Consider the following 21,383-nt stretch of genomic DNA (forward strand, 5'->3'; position numbering starts at 1 on the left):
GGAGGGCTGAAGACAGGGAGATATGGAGTAGTTGTTGAGTGTATGCATGGACTTGTTGTTGAGTGTATGCAAGACACTGATAATAATAATAAATTATCACAGTAAACTGGTGATGATAATAGTTGTATAGGGTGTGCCAATCACAGGCATTTTAAATGCTTGTGATTACAGTGTTATCTAACATAGTCTCACTAGTAAGGGGCTTTTTTGGATTTATTGGATGATTGTTTTCTACAGCAGCATGTTAGAGAAGCAACCAGAGAGAGTAACACTCTTGGTCTGATTATCAGCAGTGATTATTCATGCATTAATAAACTACAGGTAAAAGATCCACTGGGTGGCACGATCACAGTGTACCAGATGTGGAATTAAATTAAACAACTACTGTCAGGGGTAAAGGGAAAGGCATTTGCTTTCGTAAGGGTTACTAAAGTGGTCTCAGACAGTTTTTGAATTCTATGCAGTGGAAACAACTGATGATGTTACTAACAGCAAATTCTAAATAGGAAGCATTCAGGGAAGTAATCATAGAAGCTACCAGGCTCTTCATACCAATGAAGAAATACTGTTCAAGGCCTAGACCTAAATGGATGTCAGATGAACTATTGAGACAAGTGGCAGAGAATAAAAGTGCATGAGATGCATATAAATTATCAAGTGATTCAGAAGCCTGTGGCAGATATAAATTACTCTGTAATCAAGCCACAAAGGAGGTTAGGCAAGCTAAGGCAGATTATGAGAAATTTTTGCAAGAACAGCAGCAAAGATTTCTATGCTTATATTAACAATAGAAAGAAGAGATTGAATCACATTGGGCCACTCGATGTCAATAGGTTAACTGTTGATGACCCTGCTCAGGTTGCTGACAAATTGAATAGGTATTTTGCATCTACACTCACACATGACAAATTCTTTAGGAGAGGGAATGCCAGAAATTTATGAAACTCCAATGTGGAGCTAAATGACTGTGATAACTGAATGGAAAGTGGAAGAGGAATTGTTGAAGCTGAACATAAAGAAGGCACCAAGGGTGGATGGGATCTATCCAATCATATTAAGAGAGGCAACAAAGGAGATAAGCAATTGTTTAGCCATAATTATGAGAGCATCCTTAGATTCAGAGGACTGGAGATGTGCAAATGTATCTTTATAAAGGGGGATTGAAAGGTGACATGAGTAATTACAGATCTGTTAGCTTATCAACACTCTCTTCCATCTGTTGTGGAAGTGGATGGTTTGAATAAATTCAATAAAGAACTAGACAAATTCTTGTAGAGAGAGAGAGAGAGAGAGAGAGTGTGTGTGTTTTTTTTTTTTGGCCAATGCTATATAAGCTTGCTTTCTTGCATCATTTGCTATTACTAATTCTTTATAACAGTGCAAATCCTGCCTTCATTCATGTTATTAGTCCCTCTCAGAGCCTTATAAACCTCAATAAGGTCCCCTCTAAGGTGCCTGGTTGCCCAGCTCTGTAGCCCACATAATCAGTCTTTCCTCTTACAGTCAGCTCTGTTGCTAATCTTACCATATTGGTTTCCCTTCTTTGGAACTTTTCAAGAAGCTCAATATCTTTTTTAAGATGAGGTCCCCATACTTGGATCCAGTATTTCAAATGCTGTCATACAATTGTCTTATACAATGGGACTATGACCTCTCTAGCTATACATGATATTGTTCAATAAATTGATCAAATCAATAGGATACCATGGCTTTCCTGGCCACCTGCTTGCACCGCCTGCTCAGAAAACTTCATATCTGCCTGTTTTGCAATTCCCAGATCCTTTTCTTCCTCTGCTGTTTTTAATATAACCCCACCAAGTGTAGAAGTTATTTTGGGGTTATTATTCCCTAAGTGTAAGACTATACAATTTGCTGCATTAAAACATATCTACTACTTTTCAGACCATTCCAGAAACCCATTCAAGTCATCCTGAAGGAGCACTGTTTGGTGCTGATCATTAATGATTCTTAGTCTTTACATTGTCTGCAACTTTTGACATCATGCCCTTTATCCATTTGTTGATGTTTATGAAAATCAGAAATGATAGTGGTCTAAGAATGGACCATGGGGGGGGAGTCCCACTTCTGACTTTACACTAATTTAAACAATATCCATTAATGATAACCCTCTGCCTTCTGCCCTGCAGTTTACAGATGAAGAACCTTTCCATTTGTCAGGTTCAGTGATTCAAGAGAATTGGCGGCTTTAGGGAAGAAACCCTCTTCAAGTAGTTGTGAAACAGCACTCTAAAATGCACCAGTTGGTGTGCTTTGAGTCCCAAAGCCATTATTGATTCCTTATGGTTTGTAGATGAGTAAGGGCAAGACAGTCAACAAAGAATGCTACTTATCATTAGACAGTTTTGCATCAAATTATGTAACCATGGAGGAAAGGGAAATAATTAATGTATTTGGATTCAATAAGATGCTATAACACTGCAAAGCGATTTATTTTGGACTTGTTCCCCAGATCTGAAATTTTTAAGGATGATCAATACAAATAAATTTACAACCATCTGTGAACCTACATATCTGTCTATTTAAAAAGGAATGTGGAAGAGTATATATCCCAGAAAATATATGAATAAGAGCAATCAAACTTTGCAGGTAAACTTAAACATGTCTGAATTTTCAAGGTGGTCATACTGAAGCACAGTCTTTCAGAAAATAAAATTTCCCAACTTTATTCTCCATTGTGATGTTTGAAACAGTATGGTATATGTATTTTTCCATTAATAATCAAATTCTAACGGGGTACTGTTTAATACAAAAAGCAAATCTGTAACACTATATAATGTATTGTGCTAAGTACTGCAAACATTGCATGTGTATCACAACTTTTGTTTTAGCTTTTATATAGCATGGTGTGTATTATACTATTAAATTTAATCATAAATTATAATTATAATTATTTATTATAAATTTATTCCATTATAAAAAGCTTCTTACTTTTAAAGTTATTTGATTGGTGATACTAAATCATTTAAATTTAGATAAATGAACATGCTAATAATAATTTATTAGTATGAAACCTCAAAAACAAACTAGATTTAAAAAATACGTTACTAGCTCTGAGCATTTTAATAAATGGTAAAACAAATATTATTTGGAAAGTATTCTTTAATAGGTTCACTCTTTCTAAGAAATTTGTATCTGGGTGTGACACAATTGCAAAGCCTTGGGAGTCTGTAAAAAGTGATTAGAAACTTACCCAAGAGAACTTGAGGCTGAAAACATTGATGATACAAGTCCATAAGTACTCAAGTCATCTGGAAATCCTCGATTTCTAAAACAAAAATAATTTTAACATCAAGTTAAAAGTTTTAATTATGAAAATAGAAATTCATCTATATCTTTCTTGTGGAGTTGAAAGGATTATTTCTATGTAATATAATCAATTTAAAGAGAGCTCCTTGAATAATTTAGTTTCAGCTCACATGTAGTGCTAGAATTATAGTCATATGCTCCCATCTGGTGAGTATGGGCTTGGCATACCCATAGTCCTGAGCTGAATATCATCATTTTTCTCTTTCTTGGTGATTCCCTTCTACTTCTCTCCTTGCTCTCTCTCTTTCAGGGTAACTCAGAAATTTGTTTTGGCTGGTGCAACATAAGTCTCAGGCTTTCTCGCACCATATGGCTAATAATAACAAACATAAAAGTATTTGTATTTATGAATAAATAATAATGCATATTATTTATTCATGGCTGGGGTAGTTGTGTTAACTAAGGAATATTCTAAGAATAATGCATAATAAAAAAAATCTAATATGCAGTATCACCCAGTTTATGGACATTGATGTTGCAAACAAGTTTTTAACACCAAATATTCAGTATATGTACTTAAAGTTCAATCTTGCAAACTTTTTCTCAAGCTCAGCATCTCCACAAAATGGGATTTTTTATGAAAGGAAAAATATCGAAAGTATTTCATTCTCAATGTATTTTCATTTTCAATGTAGGTAATGTGCACTGTGCAATACATACATGGAGTACACTGTACAATGCATTTTTTTTTTTTTCAATATTTATGTATTTGATGTATAGGATGCTGTACTGCATATACAATTTACTACTTTGATATTCAACTATACTACTTAACAACTACAATATTCACTACTTCAGACACTTGCTGGATTTTGAATCAAAGCTTATCAACAGTTGTATTGCCCTTACTGTTGTTGCATATCATAATATTGCACTGAACTGCAATATGCTGTATATAAAATTAACATTACAGTAATGATACTGTAGGAAAAAAAATTTTTTTTTTTTTTCTTTTTTGCCAATGAAAATCACTCCAAATTTATAATTCACTTCTGAGGAATGCTTATCACTCACAAATTAGGGGATTGCTGTGTTGAGTAGAGGAGATCACATGGAATATGATAATTTAATTATAAAAATGACAGCAGACACTATTTTTCAACATGAAAATGTTTTTTTTTTTTTTTTTTTTTCAGTTTTCCAGCATGCATTACTGCACACCTAGTACAATAACTTGCTAAACAAACTGTTGTAGGCTGCTTCTCTCAATCGTTTGTGTGATCCTGTCACCAGGATCACATTCTAAGTAAAGAAATGAAAAGAGATGACGCAAAGGAAAGAGGCTCCCCCCCTTTGCAATTACATACAGGAGGACCCAACACGGAGTTCTAGAAGCATACTCATGATGAAGTTCTGAGAAGCCACAACATAACCTACACATTAGTTCTGTACAGAAATGTATAATAACTAGGAAAAAGTCTGGAGATGCCTCCTCCTCATGCTAGGTTGTGAGGAAAGAACATTGTGTGTGGGGGAGGCTCTTTCCTTTTTTTTGGCTTAATTGTTATTCATTCATTGTTATCATTAAGAAACAGGCTAACGTATATTTCCTTCATCCTAGATGTGTTCAATAATTTGTAATCTTTAACATCTTTCCACCATAAACTAATACTTCACTAGTTATAAGGATATGTTTTCCTATGATGTCGTCACATGTTCATCTCTTAATTTTTTAACTAATTCTCAAAAGACTGATGACCCTCACCGATAAGGTGAGGTCATCAGTCTTAGACAAAACTTGTTTTAGAGCATAGCTATAGTTACTTAGATATTCAGATAATAACTGACCATGTGTGCATACACACATACGCCATCATGTATGGTAACATAGGGCTGTTTATTATGGGAGATTTTATATTTGCATTTTATATTAAAGATGAATTAAAGTGAAAATAAGTAGGATAGGTTAGTTAAAAATGAGGGAGGGAGTGTCAATGTTTTAAAGGCCATTTTGCATCCTTCGCTTGTATCAGGCTTCCAAAGAATAACCCGACTCACCTACATAAGGTGTACAACCACTTTTATTGTATATTGCTAGGGGATGGCAATAGTGCAGAAAGAAATTTTGAATGGGAGGCTTTATCACCCCATCCCATGGGTGCATCTCTGGTGGGGGAAAATGTGCATCAATTGTAGATCTCATGTAGGTTTGTCAGCCTGGTTTCAGGAAACCTAGCCTAGAAGAAGGCAAAATGGTCTTTGTTTAAAAACATAAATAAATAAAAAGGAGGAGGAGGCTTTATCACCTCCTCATTTTATCTTAGCTATCTTACTTTAACTCATCCTTACTTTAAACTGTAAATATCTCATAATAAATATTCCTGTGTTACCATATACAGTGCCCTTATAAGGTTTGTGATTACTTATTATCAGTCTTAATCTCTTTGTCACATATAAGGCCTGATAATGTCATCATACTCATTCAACACAATTCATTAGCATTTCTTTCAAATAGATGGCCTCTCCAAAATGAGAGGCCATCTCTTTGAAAATAGTGCAATACTAGGTAACTAGCTGCAAAGGCAAGTGTGTTCTGAGAATTAAAATAATTGCATTATTTGTGCAGTTTAAATCCTGTTGGCTGTGAAAACAGATAAAAGCACAATCTCTTTTTCCAAAATCAGTAAACCCATTGATCAAAAAATTATCAGCTGATGCTTTGGCTTGTAACAAAATGACATCCTCAGTTAAGATATCTAGTCAAATGTCTGTCTCTCTTGTTTTTATAATACATCAATTCTGAAGAGCCTTGTTTATTAAAGTAATGTGAATCCCATTAATGGAAAAATAGCATGAATAAAATGAAAAGTAGTACCCCCTCCCCCCAATACTTGCACCTTTGAGTTACCTTCAGTAACCAGAAGGCTTAATTTGACTCAGCTTGCGAGTGAAATGAACAAGATTTGTAAAATAAAAATATATATATTAGTAGTTTTACTATGTTTAGTTTATAAGTTACATAAAAAAAAATGACTTTGCTTACACTGTGTCATGTAAAGCACCAACAAAAGCACACAGAAGGGAAGCTCCCATGCCAAGTCCAAACAGAATTTGAGACTGAATGATACTCCAAAGTTTCCTGCAATGTAAATTCAGCCTATTAATATTTAATTATTTTATTCATTAAAACATTAATTAAAACATGCATCAGTTTTATTTCCCAATGTCTTGCCAGTTAAATTTTCAACTGTGAAAAACTAAAAGTATAACCATCCATTAAAAAATGGGCATTATTGATCCTAAAGTAGTTGTATTTGCTACACAGCCTGCAAGCTACTTTTTGTGTTCACCTCCGATTTCTCAGAAAATATTGATATAGAGATATATGTGACTACAAGATGCATGTGCCTGGCTTGAATCAAAATGAAAAAAAATTAAGAGATGTCTCTTAATTTTTTTTCATTTACTTATCCAGTTGGGCCTCACTATTTTTATAGTGAATATTACTATCCTGAAGACATTCTGTTACATATCAATAACTTAAAGCTGTCTATTGACCTTTAAAAAAAGAAGCTTTAGTTAGATAAGTCAGAAGGTGTAGTTTTCAGACAAAGGGTTTTGCTTTTTATGCCAATTACAAAGTCGAAGCTACAATTTTAGATTATAGAAGTCTCCACTGAAGGATAGATTTCAATTATGATGATACTAAGGTTAGTGGGCTTATCAGCTTAATATACATCATGATAGCTAAGGTTGAGGAACATGTCAGCTTAATATACATCGTGATAGCTAAGGTTGAGGAACATGTCAGCTTGGCAATTTCAGTGATGTGACTACACCAGGCCCTATAGTTAGTCTCCATGTTCTTTAAAAATATATTTTTGTACTAAATTACATACATATAGAAAACAATTTTAGAAAAAATTGTTAAATGCTGTCATAGCAAGATGTGCCTTAATTTCTTTATTAATATAAGATTTATATTTTTTATTTTAGTTTGATTTATTTATATTTGTATTTTTAATTCTGGCAAATTTACCATTAAAAAATTTTTGAAATATAAGACATTCCAAACACATTCCGCTCTAGTCGAAACACTAGTACTTAAAGTTTTCTAAGTCAGTTCTGGATAGTATACTTCAACATGAGATGCATATAAAAAGATCATAAGATAAATCCTTAATGGCTTCTTGAACTGTATGCATACACAGTATACAGATTATTTCAATTAAAAGGCACTGAGATCTGTTTTGCTTATTTTTAGGTTTAGGCTATTTTTCCTTGTGAACATTTTGTCATATTCGGGCTGAAATTTTGTAAAATTGAATTAAGTATTACTATTTAAATTGTACTGTTTATGACTATATTTTCTTAAGTGACTGCTATTTTCTAAATAGGAAAATTGTTCCCCATTTTTGGTTTAACCTAAAACATAATTTGTATACTTCTAAAGTGAGTTTGAACTGATTTTATCTGAAGAAAAAATAAAACACAATGACCATAACATGAAGAAATACAACATAAATTTCCCTTTACACTGCTGTTTTACACTGCTAAATATGCCTGCTGAAGAGTAGTGAAAACCATGTATACTTGTTTTTTTATTTCAAATAAAATCCATTTATGTTTGTTTCCAAAATACACCAAACATGTTTTGGCTAAACCAAGGATGAGGAACAACTTTCTATTTGAGAAAAAAGCAGTTAATTAGGTAAATTATAAATTTAGGAATCATATCTAAAAAGTAATACTTAGCCCAATCTTAATATCAGATTCCAAAATTTAAGCTCAAATATGACAAAAATAGCCTAAACCTAAAGATAACTCAGGGGCTCACGTCGGGTGAGTATGGGCTTGGCACACCCAGGGTTCTGAGCTGGATATCATCATTCTTCTCTTTCTTGGCAATTCTCTTCTACTTCTCTCTCTCAGGGTAACTCGGAAATTTTTTTTAGCTGGTGCAGCATAAGCTTCAGGCTTCCTTGCACTATATGGTTAATAATAATAACAATAAGCGAGCTAGACCCTGGTGCCTTTTAAATGAACACCCTGTTTATCAGTCAGAGGCATCCTGGCAAATTTTCGAACCCTTTAATAATAGTATACCCAACTCAACTAGTATTTAAGAATTACATGCAATTCTTAAATACCAGTTCATAGATCTGTTTGATGAAGCTAATAATACTTTTTAAATTAATTCAAATGTCAATGTACCACATAGCCCAAAATAACTTTATTTAGCTTGATATTGTATGAGCTGTCATTTCCTCTTGCAATAAGATGGTTCCCGAAGTCTGTTAGTACAGCATCAACCTTGCCATATTTATTTATAGGTTTTCCATCAACCTGTTGAAATAATTGCCTCTTAAACTAGGTTCTTGGATTGTTATTTTTTATTATATGAGGACATTTAAAAAAGTAAAATTCATTTGCATATTAAATACCTGGTAATGCGACAATGCTCTAATTGTCATCTAACACACTTCGTACTCAGACAAACATGATGTTGGGTTCAGTATGTTTATTTTCTTGTACAAACTGCTACAGTTTGAACATGTCAGCATCTGAGCTGATATATATGAGCCACGTTCAAAAAAGGAACAGTTGCAATTTGAGTTTTGATTTTTGAAACTTTCTACTTTTTTTTAAACTAATTATGGAATGGCAACTAATGAAAAATAAAATATGCAGGTTAAGTTAAAATTAGCTTCACAACTTAAAAAGTTTGTGGTTACTACGGTAATTTTGCTGAGAGATGTAAAAATGGAGTTAAAATTGGAGTTTTCACTCTCATTTGTTATTGATAATGAAGTAGTCACCTGCAGTGTAAACTGAAAGGCCAGCATACAAACCATCCTTTCCTCATGGGAAAATACTTATTTTAAACTCAGGATAGCATTTTTGTTAGCAGAAATTTGCAGGTTTTCATAACATATTGCATTTATTCAGAAGGAAATAGCAAGCCCTGGTTGCTACTTCCTTCGGTTTGGCAAGGTAAGTATACCACTATGCTAATTTCTGTTCTGGTATTTTATAGAAAAGCAAATTTGTTGATACTTATTTGATTATATTAACAAACTTCATGTGTGTAACGAAACAGCAAATTCGACATACAGTATCAGACAGTTTTGTATGTTTATAAATGTGAGGTCTGCAGGGCTTTCCATTATGACACTGTTTAAGGTGTAATTTATTGAAATTTTAATTGTTTTTGTGAGGGGCTTCACAATATGAGAGCAGTTTTCAAGAGTTGTTACTGTCTTGTCGAAGGTTAAAAGTCTTTTTGGATTGGGCATATGAATTCCTTAATAATTCATTGTCTCCATCAGGAATAAAAAGAGTAAAAACAATTGCAGCATGATAAAAATAGTTAACTTAGTTTTGTATCTGGTTGCAGGTAAGACGTAACATTTCAAAATACAGTGGACCCCCCCCCCCCCAATCGTATCGTGAAAATATCACTGTGAACCCAGTAGCACATTGTTTGTTGGTAATTCATTCCAAGACTTCAGAAGTTGAAATTTTCTTCTTACAGCACTCTTTAGAGGCCATATTGTCAGTTTACACATTGTTGTACATACACCAATTCAATACAGTAAATTTATATCAAATAAGCACAACACAAAAAATCACTTCAACTAAAGTATGCAAAAACAAAACATGCCAACACGTACAAAATGCTGCTATTGGCTTGAGAGGTAGGACCACATGGTCCAGTCAAATTTCAAAAAACCAATTCAAATCATTAAAATGCACTACACTTTCATCATTATCATATGTTTGGTTATAAGAATAAATTTTGAACACCTTTGTGATATTTTTTTCTAAAAACACTTCTGGAGGTTACAACCATAAAACAAAAAATCTACAGTTTTTTTGCAACATGGTATGATTGTGTTGCATTTGCGATAATACCTATAGCTGGAATTCTGTGGGTTTTTACTTTATTATGGTGAAATGTGTTTTCCCTTCCATGAAATCTTCAATCATATAAAAAGCATAAATTTTCAGTATCTTCTCTTCATTCCTACTTTTTAAGCTTTGTAGATTTGTTTTTCCCTATCTCACTTGTGCATATCGTGTTAGTTGCAATTTGTGTGTGCCGTGTTCTTTGCTACTTATTGCTTATCTTTTTTATTGCTTTAAATTTTACAGCTCAAAAAAAAAAAAAAATTGCCAGTGAACAGAAATATCAAGTACAGGTAGCCCTCGTATAACGCATTTGTTTGGTTCCTACAAAATCTCGTATAATAAGGTATAAGGTATGTTCGTGTCAGACGGCACCTGGGATTTCTCCCATCTCCGCGTGTGTTTCGCTGTATCGAGGACAGTACACTGTCAAGCCAGAGACTTGAAAGTGTGTGGGTCGTGTCTGTGCAGTGTGATATGTTGTGCCCATTGTTTATCCGGCTTATTGGCCGCCAGGCCCCTAGTGGGGCCCGACGTTGCCCATACCCTGCCACGTGGAGGCTAGCCGGTTGTATCCAGTATCACAACAATTTGCTCTGGCAGGTCCTGCCACCTAGTTTCCTGGGATTTCAGTGGCTAGGGCCTATTTAAAAAAAAAAAAAATTAAAAAATAAATAAAATAAAATAAAATAAAAGTTTATGCATTTGACATTAATGCTTAATGGGATTGCTGTTAGGAAATCGCTGGTTAGGGTTGAACACTAAAGAGATGTGTTAAAGGCCAAATAGGTCGGGCAAAATTTTGATGTTATTAAATTTAGACATGTAACGCTAGATAAAAGCTGATAGTGTTAGATATCTTAGAGATTTGCACAAAACCGGTAGAATTTAGACGTTGGTTATAATTTGGTGGCATTGTTAAGGGGTGTACTCGGTCGATTTAGTGAGAGAGAGGGGGGGGAGATTGAAGACTGGGGAGGAAACAGATAGAAGAATAGGGACGGATAGAGTAGGCATCCCCAAAGAGGTCAGTGGAGACGAGCCCCACCAGGCGAAATATGGGGGGTAGGCAGGGAGGAGAGGAGACAGAGGTCCGTCTCCTCCATTCCCTGCCTGGGGATGGGGTTTTAAAGGGAACCAGGTTAGAGTACCCAGTTCGGATCGCCAATGGCGTGTTGGCAGCAAAGCCGCAGAATGTCTTCGTCGGTGTCTTGTCCAAGGAGTGTCGAATCCGGTATGAAGGTCCAGCTGCCCATCCCGCTCTGGGGGTGGGATATGTTAGCTGGCAGTGGGGAACCTACCAGGTGAAGGGGGGGAGACGCACACATTTACTTCATTCGGAATGTGCATTCTCACTCTACTTGCATTCTTTTTTTTTTTTATTATTTTTTTTTTTATACTTTTTTCTTATTTTATAATTTTTTTTTTTATTTATTTATTTATTTTTTTTTTTTGTATACTTTTTTCTTATTTTATAATTTTTTTTTTTTTTTTATACTTTTTTCTTATTTTTTATTTATTTTTTTTTTTTTTTTCACTCAACTCATTCATCTTTTTCCCACACACCAGGAGGGGATGCAGTGATGGGTAGCGTAAATTTAAATACTAATTAAAACCAGGGTTAGTGTGTACTTAACTTAGCATTTGTGTTCTTTTCTCTCACGCTTGCACTTTTATTCATTCTTCTAGTTCTCATCTCATTTATTCGACTCTTTCTTTCTGCACTGCACTCTCTGGGCACCGCAACTTACTGTTATTCTTCAGTTGTGGTGCAGGCCTAGCTGCAAGGTTTTTTTTTTTTTTTTTTGCAGGCCAGGAGAGAATGCAGTGATAGTGTTTATGTGATTTGTAAATGTTTGTTGGTACAGTATATATAAAGTAATGTAAGTTATTTTTAACTTTGTATTCTTTCGGCCAATTACATTTGCTCTTCTGCTCACTCCCATTCACTTTCTCTGCATGCATTCCCATACCCCTCCCCTACATTGGTTTGGGGCCCCAGGTTCCAGTTTACACATGGCATGGTAGTCATGGGGAGTTTTGTTATGTCAGGTTTCTGTCAGGGTGCAGAATACTGCTATCCTAACAGTTTTTAAGTCATCATCTGGGCATGGTGGGAAACTTGGGCAATTTTACTATTGATTATTGTTTAATTGCTGGGGGGCTGAAATTTCTCTGCGCATTTCGAAAACTTTCTGTGTGAAAGATGTAAAAGCTTTATAATTTTGCTCTTCTATGATGAAGAGATGTTCTTCTCCCCTGGGAAGGGGACCAATCTGTGCTATTAGCTCTGTTCTGGGGATGTCATATATTATACATTCATAGAGAATGTGTGCCCAGTCTTCACTTTCGCCACAGGTGCAGTTTGGGTCATCAGTCAGGCCTAAGGAGGTTAGTTTCTGAAACCATGTTATACGGGACTAATAACCTGTACAAAAAGAGGGGGGGGGGTTACGTTCCAAAAATACGCCATTTTTTTTAATAACCATCAGAAACTTAATTTTTATAGTAGTAATAACTTAATATTTTAACTTTATTTTTAAAATAGTAGTAACTTATTATTATTATTAGCCATATGATGCAAGGAAGCCTGAGACTTATGCTGCACTAGCCAAAAAAAATTCGCAAGTTACCCTGAGAGAGAGAGAGAGAGAGAGAGAGAGTCAGAAGTAGAAAGGAATCACCAAGAAAAAGAAGAATGATGATGGCCAGCTCAGGACCCTGGGCGTGCCAAGCCCATACTCACCAGATGCGAGTCCTGGTTAAATAGTAATAACTGAACAAACGTCTTACCTTATAAACTGTGATACTTATATGTGAGATAAGGTACGTTCATTTAATTTTCTTAATCTTCGTCGCTGCTAAGCACAATCTCTTCTGCAGCATCTAGATTTCATATACCTTCTGCTCTCTTTAAACGAACTGCACTCTTCGAAGTCACAATTACTTTTTATGGTCTCAAACAAGAGCACAAGTTCAATAGATGTCCCAGGGATCTAGCAGCAAAATACAGTGGACCCCCGCTTTAAATGATACTGGAAAGCAGTGGCGGATTTAGCACTTGAGAGGCTCCCCTCTAAATATTTTTGGTACCACTACAGTGTGCATTCTACACACACGTTTTTACTATAGCACACGCTCTAGATTTGGCGTTGCGGTTTTAATCATTTTGGTTGCGAAATTCTTTCACACATATTTTATTAATTTTGAATTAAAAAATTCGCTAATCTCCAGAACATGGTATACCTTCAGCCTGCCATGGTCTTGGGGTGTTTATTCCCCCCCCCCCCAGCTGTTTTAAAATAGGAAAACGAGTTCCCGATTTTAAAACAGCGGCAAGGTTGGGATAAACACCCTAACACTAACCATAGCAGCCTTCTCAGCGTGATTTTCAAAGGGGCACCGTGTTCTGGAGTTTTACCAAAAAATTAATTCTCAATTATCATTTGCTATAAATGTCACGCCTCGTCAAACAATTCAGTTTTGATAAATACATTAAGATATTACAGATACTTTCTTGATAGCAAAACAAAAATACTACACTAAAACACCAACCACACCAAACTCTAGTACTGTAATTTGTAACACATTCGTGAGTGAAATGTTAGTTCCGAAAGTTATTAAAAAGAACAATGCTCCGTTACATGTGAGTCAGCGCAGTAGTGATTTCAGAGGCTTTAAAAGACTACTGAGCTTGCTTATTGGTTCCCAATTAGTTGCGAATAGTTTTGAACTGCCTCCACAAACAAATCTAATATCGTTTCTTGAGCAATATCGTCACAGGGTTCTTCACTCGTGGAATTACCTCCACTAGGAAAAAACTGAAAGTTTTTAATTTAAGCATTAATGATATGTATTCTACTTCAGATTCACTTAGTTCACATAGATATTTCATATATGAAACTAAAATTACTGTAACACAGCAAAAACAGATACAAAAATAGATTTTGACAAGTTTAATAATGGGAAATATATGTTATATTAGATGCATACAAACAAAAAGCTTTCGGTTGTTTTGTCAACCTTCCTCAGTTAAACTGACAGTTAAGAACGGAGCATGAGGGCGTGTACTGCCATGCCAATCTTGTACGTAAAGTGCGTGATTAATTGTTGGATGTTGAAGCCTGTGTCTGTGATGCATGCGGACGTTGCCAGCTTTGTCAATAGTCAGGATTGCTGTTTCGATGATAGGGTGGAATTGACATCCACTGTTCCTGTTAACTGAGGTATTGGAGCATTTGATGTTCAAAGATTCCAACCAGGCGCATCGGCGATAGTGGCAGGACTTATCCACAATCATGAGATGGCGGTGTGGGTCAATGTCGTGGTGGGTTGCCCAAACGTGTTTGGCAATAGCTGAGTGCAATAGCCCCTTTAATCATATTTCATATAATATGTAGGGATATTTGCATTTAAGATGAGAAGTTTACTAACTTCTCATCTTAAATTATAGTTTTATTCAGTAACAGTAATAAAGATGAGTGTAAAAATTTAAAACGAAACAATTTTTTTTTTTGAGACCTGAGATTTGAGGCCCCCTCGATTTAAGAGGCCCCAGGCGCGCGCCTCGTGCGGAAATCCACCACTGCTGGAAAGTGTAAATTGTTTGTATTGTTTCATGGTAGTAGAGTGTAGAGTGTGTTTAGTGTCAAATGGCACCAGGGGTTCCCCCATCTCCGCGTGCTATACATTGTGGGTGTGAAACAGAACACTGTCAATGCCAGAGGTTTAAAAGTATATGGATTTTGTATTTGTGTAGTGTCGTGTACCGTTGTTCATCTGGTCATATAGCCACTGGGCCCCTAATGGGACCCAACATTGCCCCACTCCGCCCCGTGGAGGCAGACCAGGTACACCACTATTATAATTATTTACTCTGGCGGGTCCTGCCACCTAATTTCCTGAGATTTCAGTGGCAAGGACCTATATAAAAAAAAAAAAAAAAGCCGCTATAGATAGGGGTCAGCCAAAACAAAGGGAGTACTAGTTGGGCGATTTGATGTTGTTAAGTTTTTGGGTGTAAGACTCAAGCAATTTGGAGTTGATTCGGACGCTAGTTGTAAGTTAGAGAAGGGGAGGGAGACTGAAGACTGGGGGGGGAAAGATAGAGATATGGGGTCCATAGGGAAGATGACCACAAGTCAGTGGAGCAGATCCATGCCCCACCAGAGTGAAAAAGAGGGGTGGCGAAGGGGGAGGACACCAGGGATGAACTCCCCCCCTTCCGCCGGGGAGTGGAGGCAAAGGACCACGCAAGGGAGCGTGGTTAGGGAGGCCTAATGGCAGCACAGCTGAGCTGTGCTGGTGGGTTCTGTCTTTGTTTCATGGTAGTGACCTCCAGAAATGTGCTTTAGAAAAATATCACGAGGCGATTGGAAGAATATTTTTCAGTTAGCAAAATAAAAATACATACTGTAATATGTACATACTAATTGATATTTCTGTTCACTGACTTTTTTTTTGGTTGTAAAATTTAAAGTAGTAAAAATGATAAGCAATTAATAACAAAGAACACGGCATGCACAAGTTGCAATAAACACGATACTGAATAGTGAGTTTTTGAAAATTTGTTTTTTATATGATTGAATATATCATGGCAGGGGAAACACATTTCACCATAACAACGCGAAAACCCACAGAATTTCAGCTACCAGTAATACTGTATAGCAAATGCAAGAAGATCGAGTTTACTCTCTGTTTATAATTGATTACATTAACAGAAAAGACAAATAAACTGGAAAGTGTAAATTGTTTTTATTGTTTCATGGTAGTGTCCTCCAGAAATGTGCTTTAGAAAAATATCACGAGGCGATAACGACTAGCAAGTCAACAGCAGGGATTCACAAAAAGGAATGGAAACGTTGAAAATCTGAATAACATAATAGCAGGGTTTTCTTAGCACAAAAGCTCAAAAATATGCGAGATTTGCTGGTTGCATGTTATGCAAGATTTCCAGCAATTCTCAAACCGTGTTAGAGCGAAACCTTGTTGTAAAAGTACCGTGTTATATGGGGGTTGCCTGTAATTAGTATTTAATATAGTACAATATTAATTAAGCTATGTTTGTAAGTGTAAATTTATTTTTATTTGGCTAATCAGTGGAAAATAATATTAAAAAGGCCTCGGAATCCGATATTCATGATAAAGGTAAAATTACTGTTTACTCCGGATAAACGGAAAACAAATATGCTGTAGGTAAAACCCTTTAATAAGGTAAAGTAAAACACAAATTAAAACAGAAGCTTTCAAGTCGAAGAGACTTCATCAGCTGAATATACGTTAGTACAAAAAGAATGCCCGGTCGTGGTCATGTGGGGCTAACAAAGCATGGCACGAATGCAAGCAACAATTACTGGTTGGAGCTAGATATTTGCAGCTGTGATTGCAAAGTGCATACATGGGGTGCACGGCAATGTTCATCACACTGGAGGATAACCGCCTCCATAATTGGATGAATACGTGCTCCTTTATTGAGGTTAAAAGCACCATGGCAACCTGATATGTGTAGTGATTCTAGCCACAATCATTGAAGGTAGGTTCGCGAGTGGCTGATGACTTCTAATGCTCTGCGACCACTGGGTGCTCCAAATCAGTAGACCGGATTGCTCTCTAATGCTCTGAAATCCTGTCTCGGAGTCTTCTACCGGATTCTCCAATTGGAAGTTCTTCACGTATTATTTAATTTGTTAATTGGTAATTTTTATTATTATATAAATATATAATTACACACAAATAAGATGTTTAAGTAATTTATTTCATAAACCCTTGTGTCTGTAAATTGCATGTGTTCTCTGGTCAATTTGTCTGTTTTGCTGGACGAAAAAAATCCCAGTTTCTCGAGGGGAACCTTGCTATCCGACTGACTCAACCACGGAGTAAAAAAAGGCCATTAAAGTTCCTCGCGTCATCGACGGGATTCGAACCCAGGACTTTTCCACCCGACGTGGGGAGGATCGTGACAATACCACTGCTACCCGTGATGATTTACTCGGTAAGGTAATAAAGTTTAAATATGAGTTTTATACCTTTACTTTTATAGCCTGTGGATAACCTTCCTATTTTCGCTTACTAGAATCGCCGTTTAATAGAATTAAAATTAAATTTTCAAACATGATCCCAATGAACAGCGCTTACTACATATCGTATTTTACGGTATCTTACTACATATCGTATGAACGGTATTTTATTATGGAGAGTCGATCGTAAAATGATTTAATCGTATAGTGAACCGATCGTAAAGTGGGTTCCACTGTATATACCTTGATGGTAATGTAATGGATGGTCCCAAAATCCTACATATGTATTATAGGACCCATCTTTATGCTTAAGGAAGCGCTTGTTACTGAGACACTAACCCAAAAAAAGAAAATTCTAAGCTCTGGTTGCACTTATGCAGGTCGAAGCACAAGTTACAAGATTCTATTTTATTTGAATATTAAATGTCAGTTGTGTTAATAATAGTTAACGTACTTTCTTGTACATGCGTAACGGACAGTGAAAGCATATTATATGAAGATAATGTAATAGTCATAATAGTCTACAAAATTTTATCTGTTCTTAGGAAGAGGTAGTTTTAACTAAAATAAAATTTCATTCAGTTATGTTCCAAAAAAATTTTAAATATTGTGCGTGAAAAATAACTTACGTTTGGAAAGGTATGAAAGGAGCAGGACCTATAAGTAGCATTGAGAGAGAAACCAGAAAGCAACCGATTATGCAAAAGATTTTGCCGTTCATCTGAAATGAAAGCAATGCAAATATTTTAATTTAAATTAAATAATTTGAGGTTGCTGAACTTCGTTTTTTCTCAGTGATAGCATGGTTGTTTTGACCTGTTTTCAATCATTTGGGGAGGTCTACATTCGAATTTTTTTATTTCCAAAACCTACAGAATTTAAAATTCCCAATTGCAATTTATAGAAATAAGGACACTGTTCAGATCAATAGTTCTAAATACAGGCATTCTCAGAACTGTCCCTTCTGTTTGGAGAAGGCCTGAGATCAAATCTTGTATGTATGGGAAAAACCTCACAAGATGTAGTGTAGTCTTTGCTGCTCTACAAGGATGGCATATGGCGATGCAAGAGCAGGGCCATGGCAGATAGAGGGAAAACACCATTTGCAGAAGGAATTCCATGTTATGATTAGTAATATGGTTCGCATCCATGTTGAGATCATGGAGTAATAAGGTTTTCCAATGCCACAAAATTAAGATCCAAAGGGTGAAAGCAAAATTATCCACCATCCCTCACAGTGGTCACTCTTATCAGTAAGTTCTCCCCAACAAGGTGAGGGAAATCCCACTGGAGAAGAAGTCTCGTAACATTTACGATCCCACACAGGGGAGATTCCCAGTGACAGTTGCTGCTTTAATCAGATTGCATTCCAGGGTGTGAAAACCAACATGAAGCAATATCATATTAGGGCCACCTAAAAGCTATCTTATCTGCCCATGTGTAATATGTTCATAAATTGCGAGTGTTCTCTAGTCGATTTGCCTGTTTTGCTGGACGAAAAACCCAAATTTCCTCTGGGGAGGAGACTCTTGCTATTTATGTCTGAGACTAACTCAGTCACGCAGTCCATAAAAGTTCTGGCCGGGTTCGAATCCCGTCATTTATGGATTCGAGTGGGGGCCTTTTCCACAATATGCGGGGGACGGTGATTATAACCAGTGCTATGCGTGCAGACTCACTGACAGGAATAACTGTCTTGTTATTAGGACCACCGAACTCGAAACTTAGAAGCCAGTGTGCATTGTTTCTATAAATTGCGTTTGTTCTAGGGTCAATTTGCCTGTTTTTCTGGACGAAAAACGCGAATCGTGGGACAGAGGGAACCAATTAACTCGTCCGCGGAGTAAAAAAAGCCCATAGAAGTTCTTCGCATCTTTGGCAGGATTCGAAACGGCCTTTTTCACCAGGTGTGGGGAGGAGAGCGATTGTAACATTGTGCTACCCCGACGGACACTGAGTGGAACAATTTTAATTCAAACTAACCGAAATCTAAAAAGACAAGCTTTATGTTTAAAGACCTATGTATGTATTTCACTGCATAATGACATCATAGGGTCAAAAGAATGTGGGCACTGGAACATCATAATTGGACTGACAAGGAACGGCACCACATGCTCTTCACAGATGAGTCCAGATATAGCATGCCGTCTGATTTTCATCGAGTTCTAGTGTATTGAAAGCTGAATCCAAATCAAGTGTGTCTGTCTAGGAACACAGTGAATTGCTAGTATGGGATGGCACTTGTCTCTGTCTTTCTAGTTCCTATATCATCGGGAACGGGACCGTAGAGATGAAGTATAGAGATATAGACAGGTATAGAGATGAGCTCCTGCGATCTGTGGTTCTCGCTAGTTCTGAAGACAGTTTATTCTTGTAGATGACAACGCTTAACCGCATAGTGCACAGTTGGTCAACAATATGTTGGAAGGTGAGAGTATCGTCCGTATGGAATGGTCTGCCTGCTTTCCTGACCTGAATCCCATAGAGTACGTCTAGGACACCCTAGGAAAACATATTGCAGCTGATAATCAATAGATTTTAACTGTACATAGGTACAAAATATGTTTGGCGGTTGCTGGTGACCAGTCATCATATTTAGTCCTTGTTGGTGGCACTTGTTATAGTCGCCGTCCTCCCCACAACGGCTGGGAAAGGCCCGAGTTCGTATCCCCTCAATTCACGAACTTTTATGGCGTTTTTTTTTAAGGTTTTATAAGGTTTTGTTTTTTTTATAATAATAACAATAATAAATAAGAGTTCATAAAAACTTACGTAGCGATCTTTAAGACGACCCCAGATAGGCGTTGTGATTGCGTACGTCACTCCACTAATTATATATACAGTTCCTATAAGTGCAGGAGTAAGCTGAAACTGTAAAAAATAAGAAATTAGTCGAACTGTTGTTTAGTGCACTAAATAAGGTTCAGTTGACTATAGTGCCTGAGTTTCAGCTAAAATCAATGTTATATAAAGTGACCAGATCTGCTGGAGTCAAAATCAGAATTTTTCCTTATAAGGCAGCTACTTTTTATTGAGGAGATAAGTTTACATTACGAAAGTTTATTATTAGTTTCTAAATAACTGCTAAAAAATCTAAATTTCTAAATACCGCTAAAAAAGTATGAGAAGGACATAGTTCGAAATAGCAAGACTGAAGGATATAGACAAAAGGTGGGAGAAATATTTACCATGTAAAGTAATGTATGCATTGCTTTACATGGTAAATATTTTAGTCATGCTCATTTATCGGTATGAAAGGAGCAAGACCTATAAGTAGCATTGAGAGAGAAACCAGAAAGCAACCGATTATGTGAATAGTGTGTTGTTTGTCTTAAACTTAAAAACTTAAGCGCTTTGTGAATTAAAAACTGAAGAACTTTATGGGTTAAAAACTTAAGTACTTCGTCAGTGAAAAACTCAAATACCTTATGTATTAAAACTGAGTGAACATAGTGTGTTTGTCAAGTGGTTCCTGCGGTTTCCCACAAATCCGCGTTAAGTACTCTTTGATGTTGCACAAATTTGCAAAACCAATTGGTGTGAATAGCATGAGTTATGCGAGTAGTGTGCTGTTTGTGTTATTGGATTGATCACTTAGTTACAGGGAGGCACGATCACCAGGAAGGAACTTCACGGCATGGGAAGCCGAACCAGGCAGGACGATGGAAGAGACGTCTGTCGGGGCCATTCCTCCAGTAGAGCAAGGAGGGAGTAGGACTCAAGGAAAGGAATGAAGGGAAATCAATGAATTGGACTGAAAGGGAAGACAAATAGAGAGCAGATAGGGAAGATGTTTCAGAGGCGACCAGGAGTATTAAAGGCCACTAGTGGGCGAGGAGTCCTAGAGAAGGGTAGATGGTAAAGTGCATATAGCATTAAAGAAATAGCAAGACAACAGCTGCTTGGGAAGACCACATTCCAAAAGCTGCAGACTGCTGTCACGTGTCCTCTCCAGGAAACAGGAATATGGAAGGCCAGCTGCAGAAGTCAAGAGGAGGAAAGAATGAGCCGGCAAGGTGGCTAAAAGTATCCTACCCCTGCATGGAGTTAGCACTTGATGTGGGTGTGCAAGGCCTCCGTAGCCGAGTGGGCAGGAGCGGGAGTGCAGTAGCACACGCTCTTTCAGTAGACCGGGGTTCAAGCCCCTGACTGCTGAATACGGTCAATCTGCCAACCAGCACTGGACCAGGG

The 21,383-nt window shown here is 36.6% G+C and overlaps 1 protein-coding gene across 1 annotated transcript in view; it reads right to left on the reverse strand.

Moving 5' to 3' along the window:
* Nucleotides 1–21,383, reverse strand: part of LOC150077139 (MFS-type transporter SLC18B1-like) — a 73,416-nt gene that overhangs the window by 16,516 nt on the left and 35,517 nt on the right. The window contains exon 10 of the mRNA XM_090385787.1: nt 3,212–3,286. Coding sequence (XP_090241913.1) covers nt 3,212–3,286 — 75 coding nt within the window. The remainder of the gene's footprint in view (nt 1–3,211; nt 3,287–21,383) is intronic.

The sequence above is a fragment of the Mastigoproctus giganteus genome, chromosome 12 (genome assembly GCF_048544385.1).
Source record: "Mastigoproctus giganteus isolate SK-2022 chromosome 12, ASM4854438v1, whole genome shotgun sequence".
Taxonomy (NCBI): domain Eukaryota; kingdom Metazoa; phylum Arthropoda; class Arachnida; order Uropygi; family Thelyphonidae; genus Mastigoproctus; species Mastigoproctus giganteus.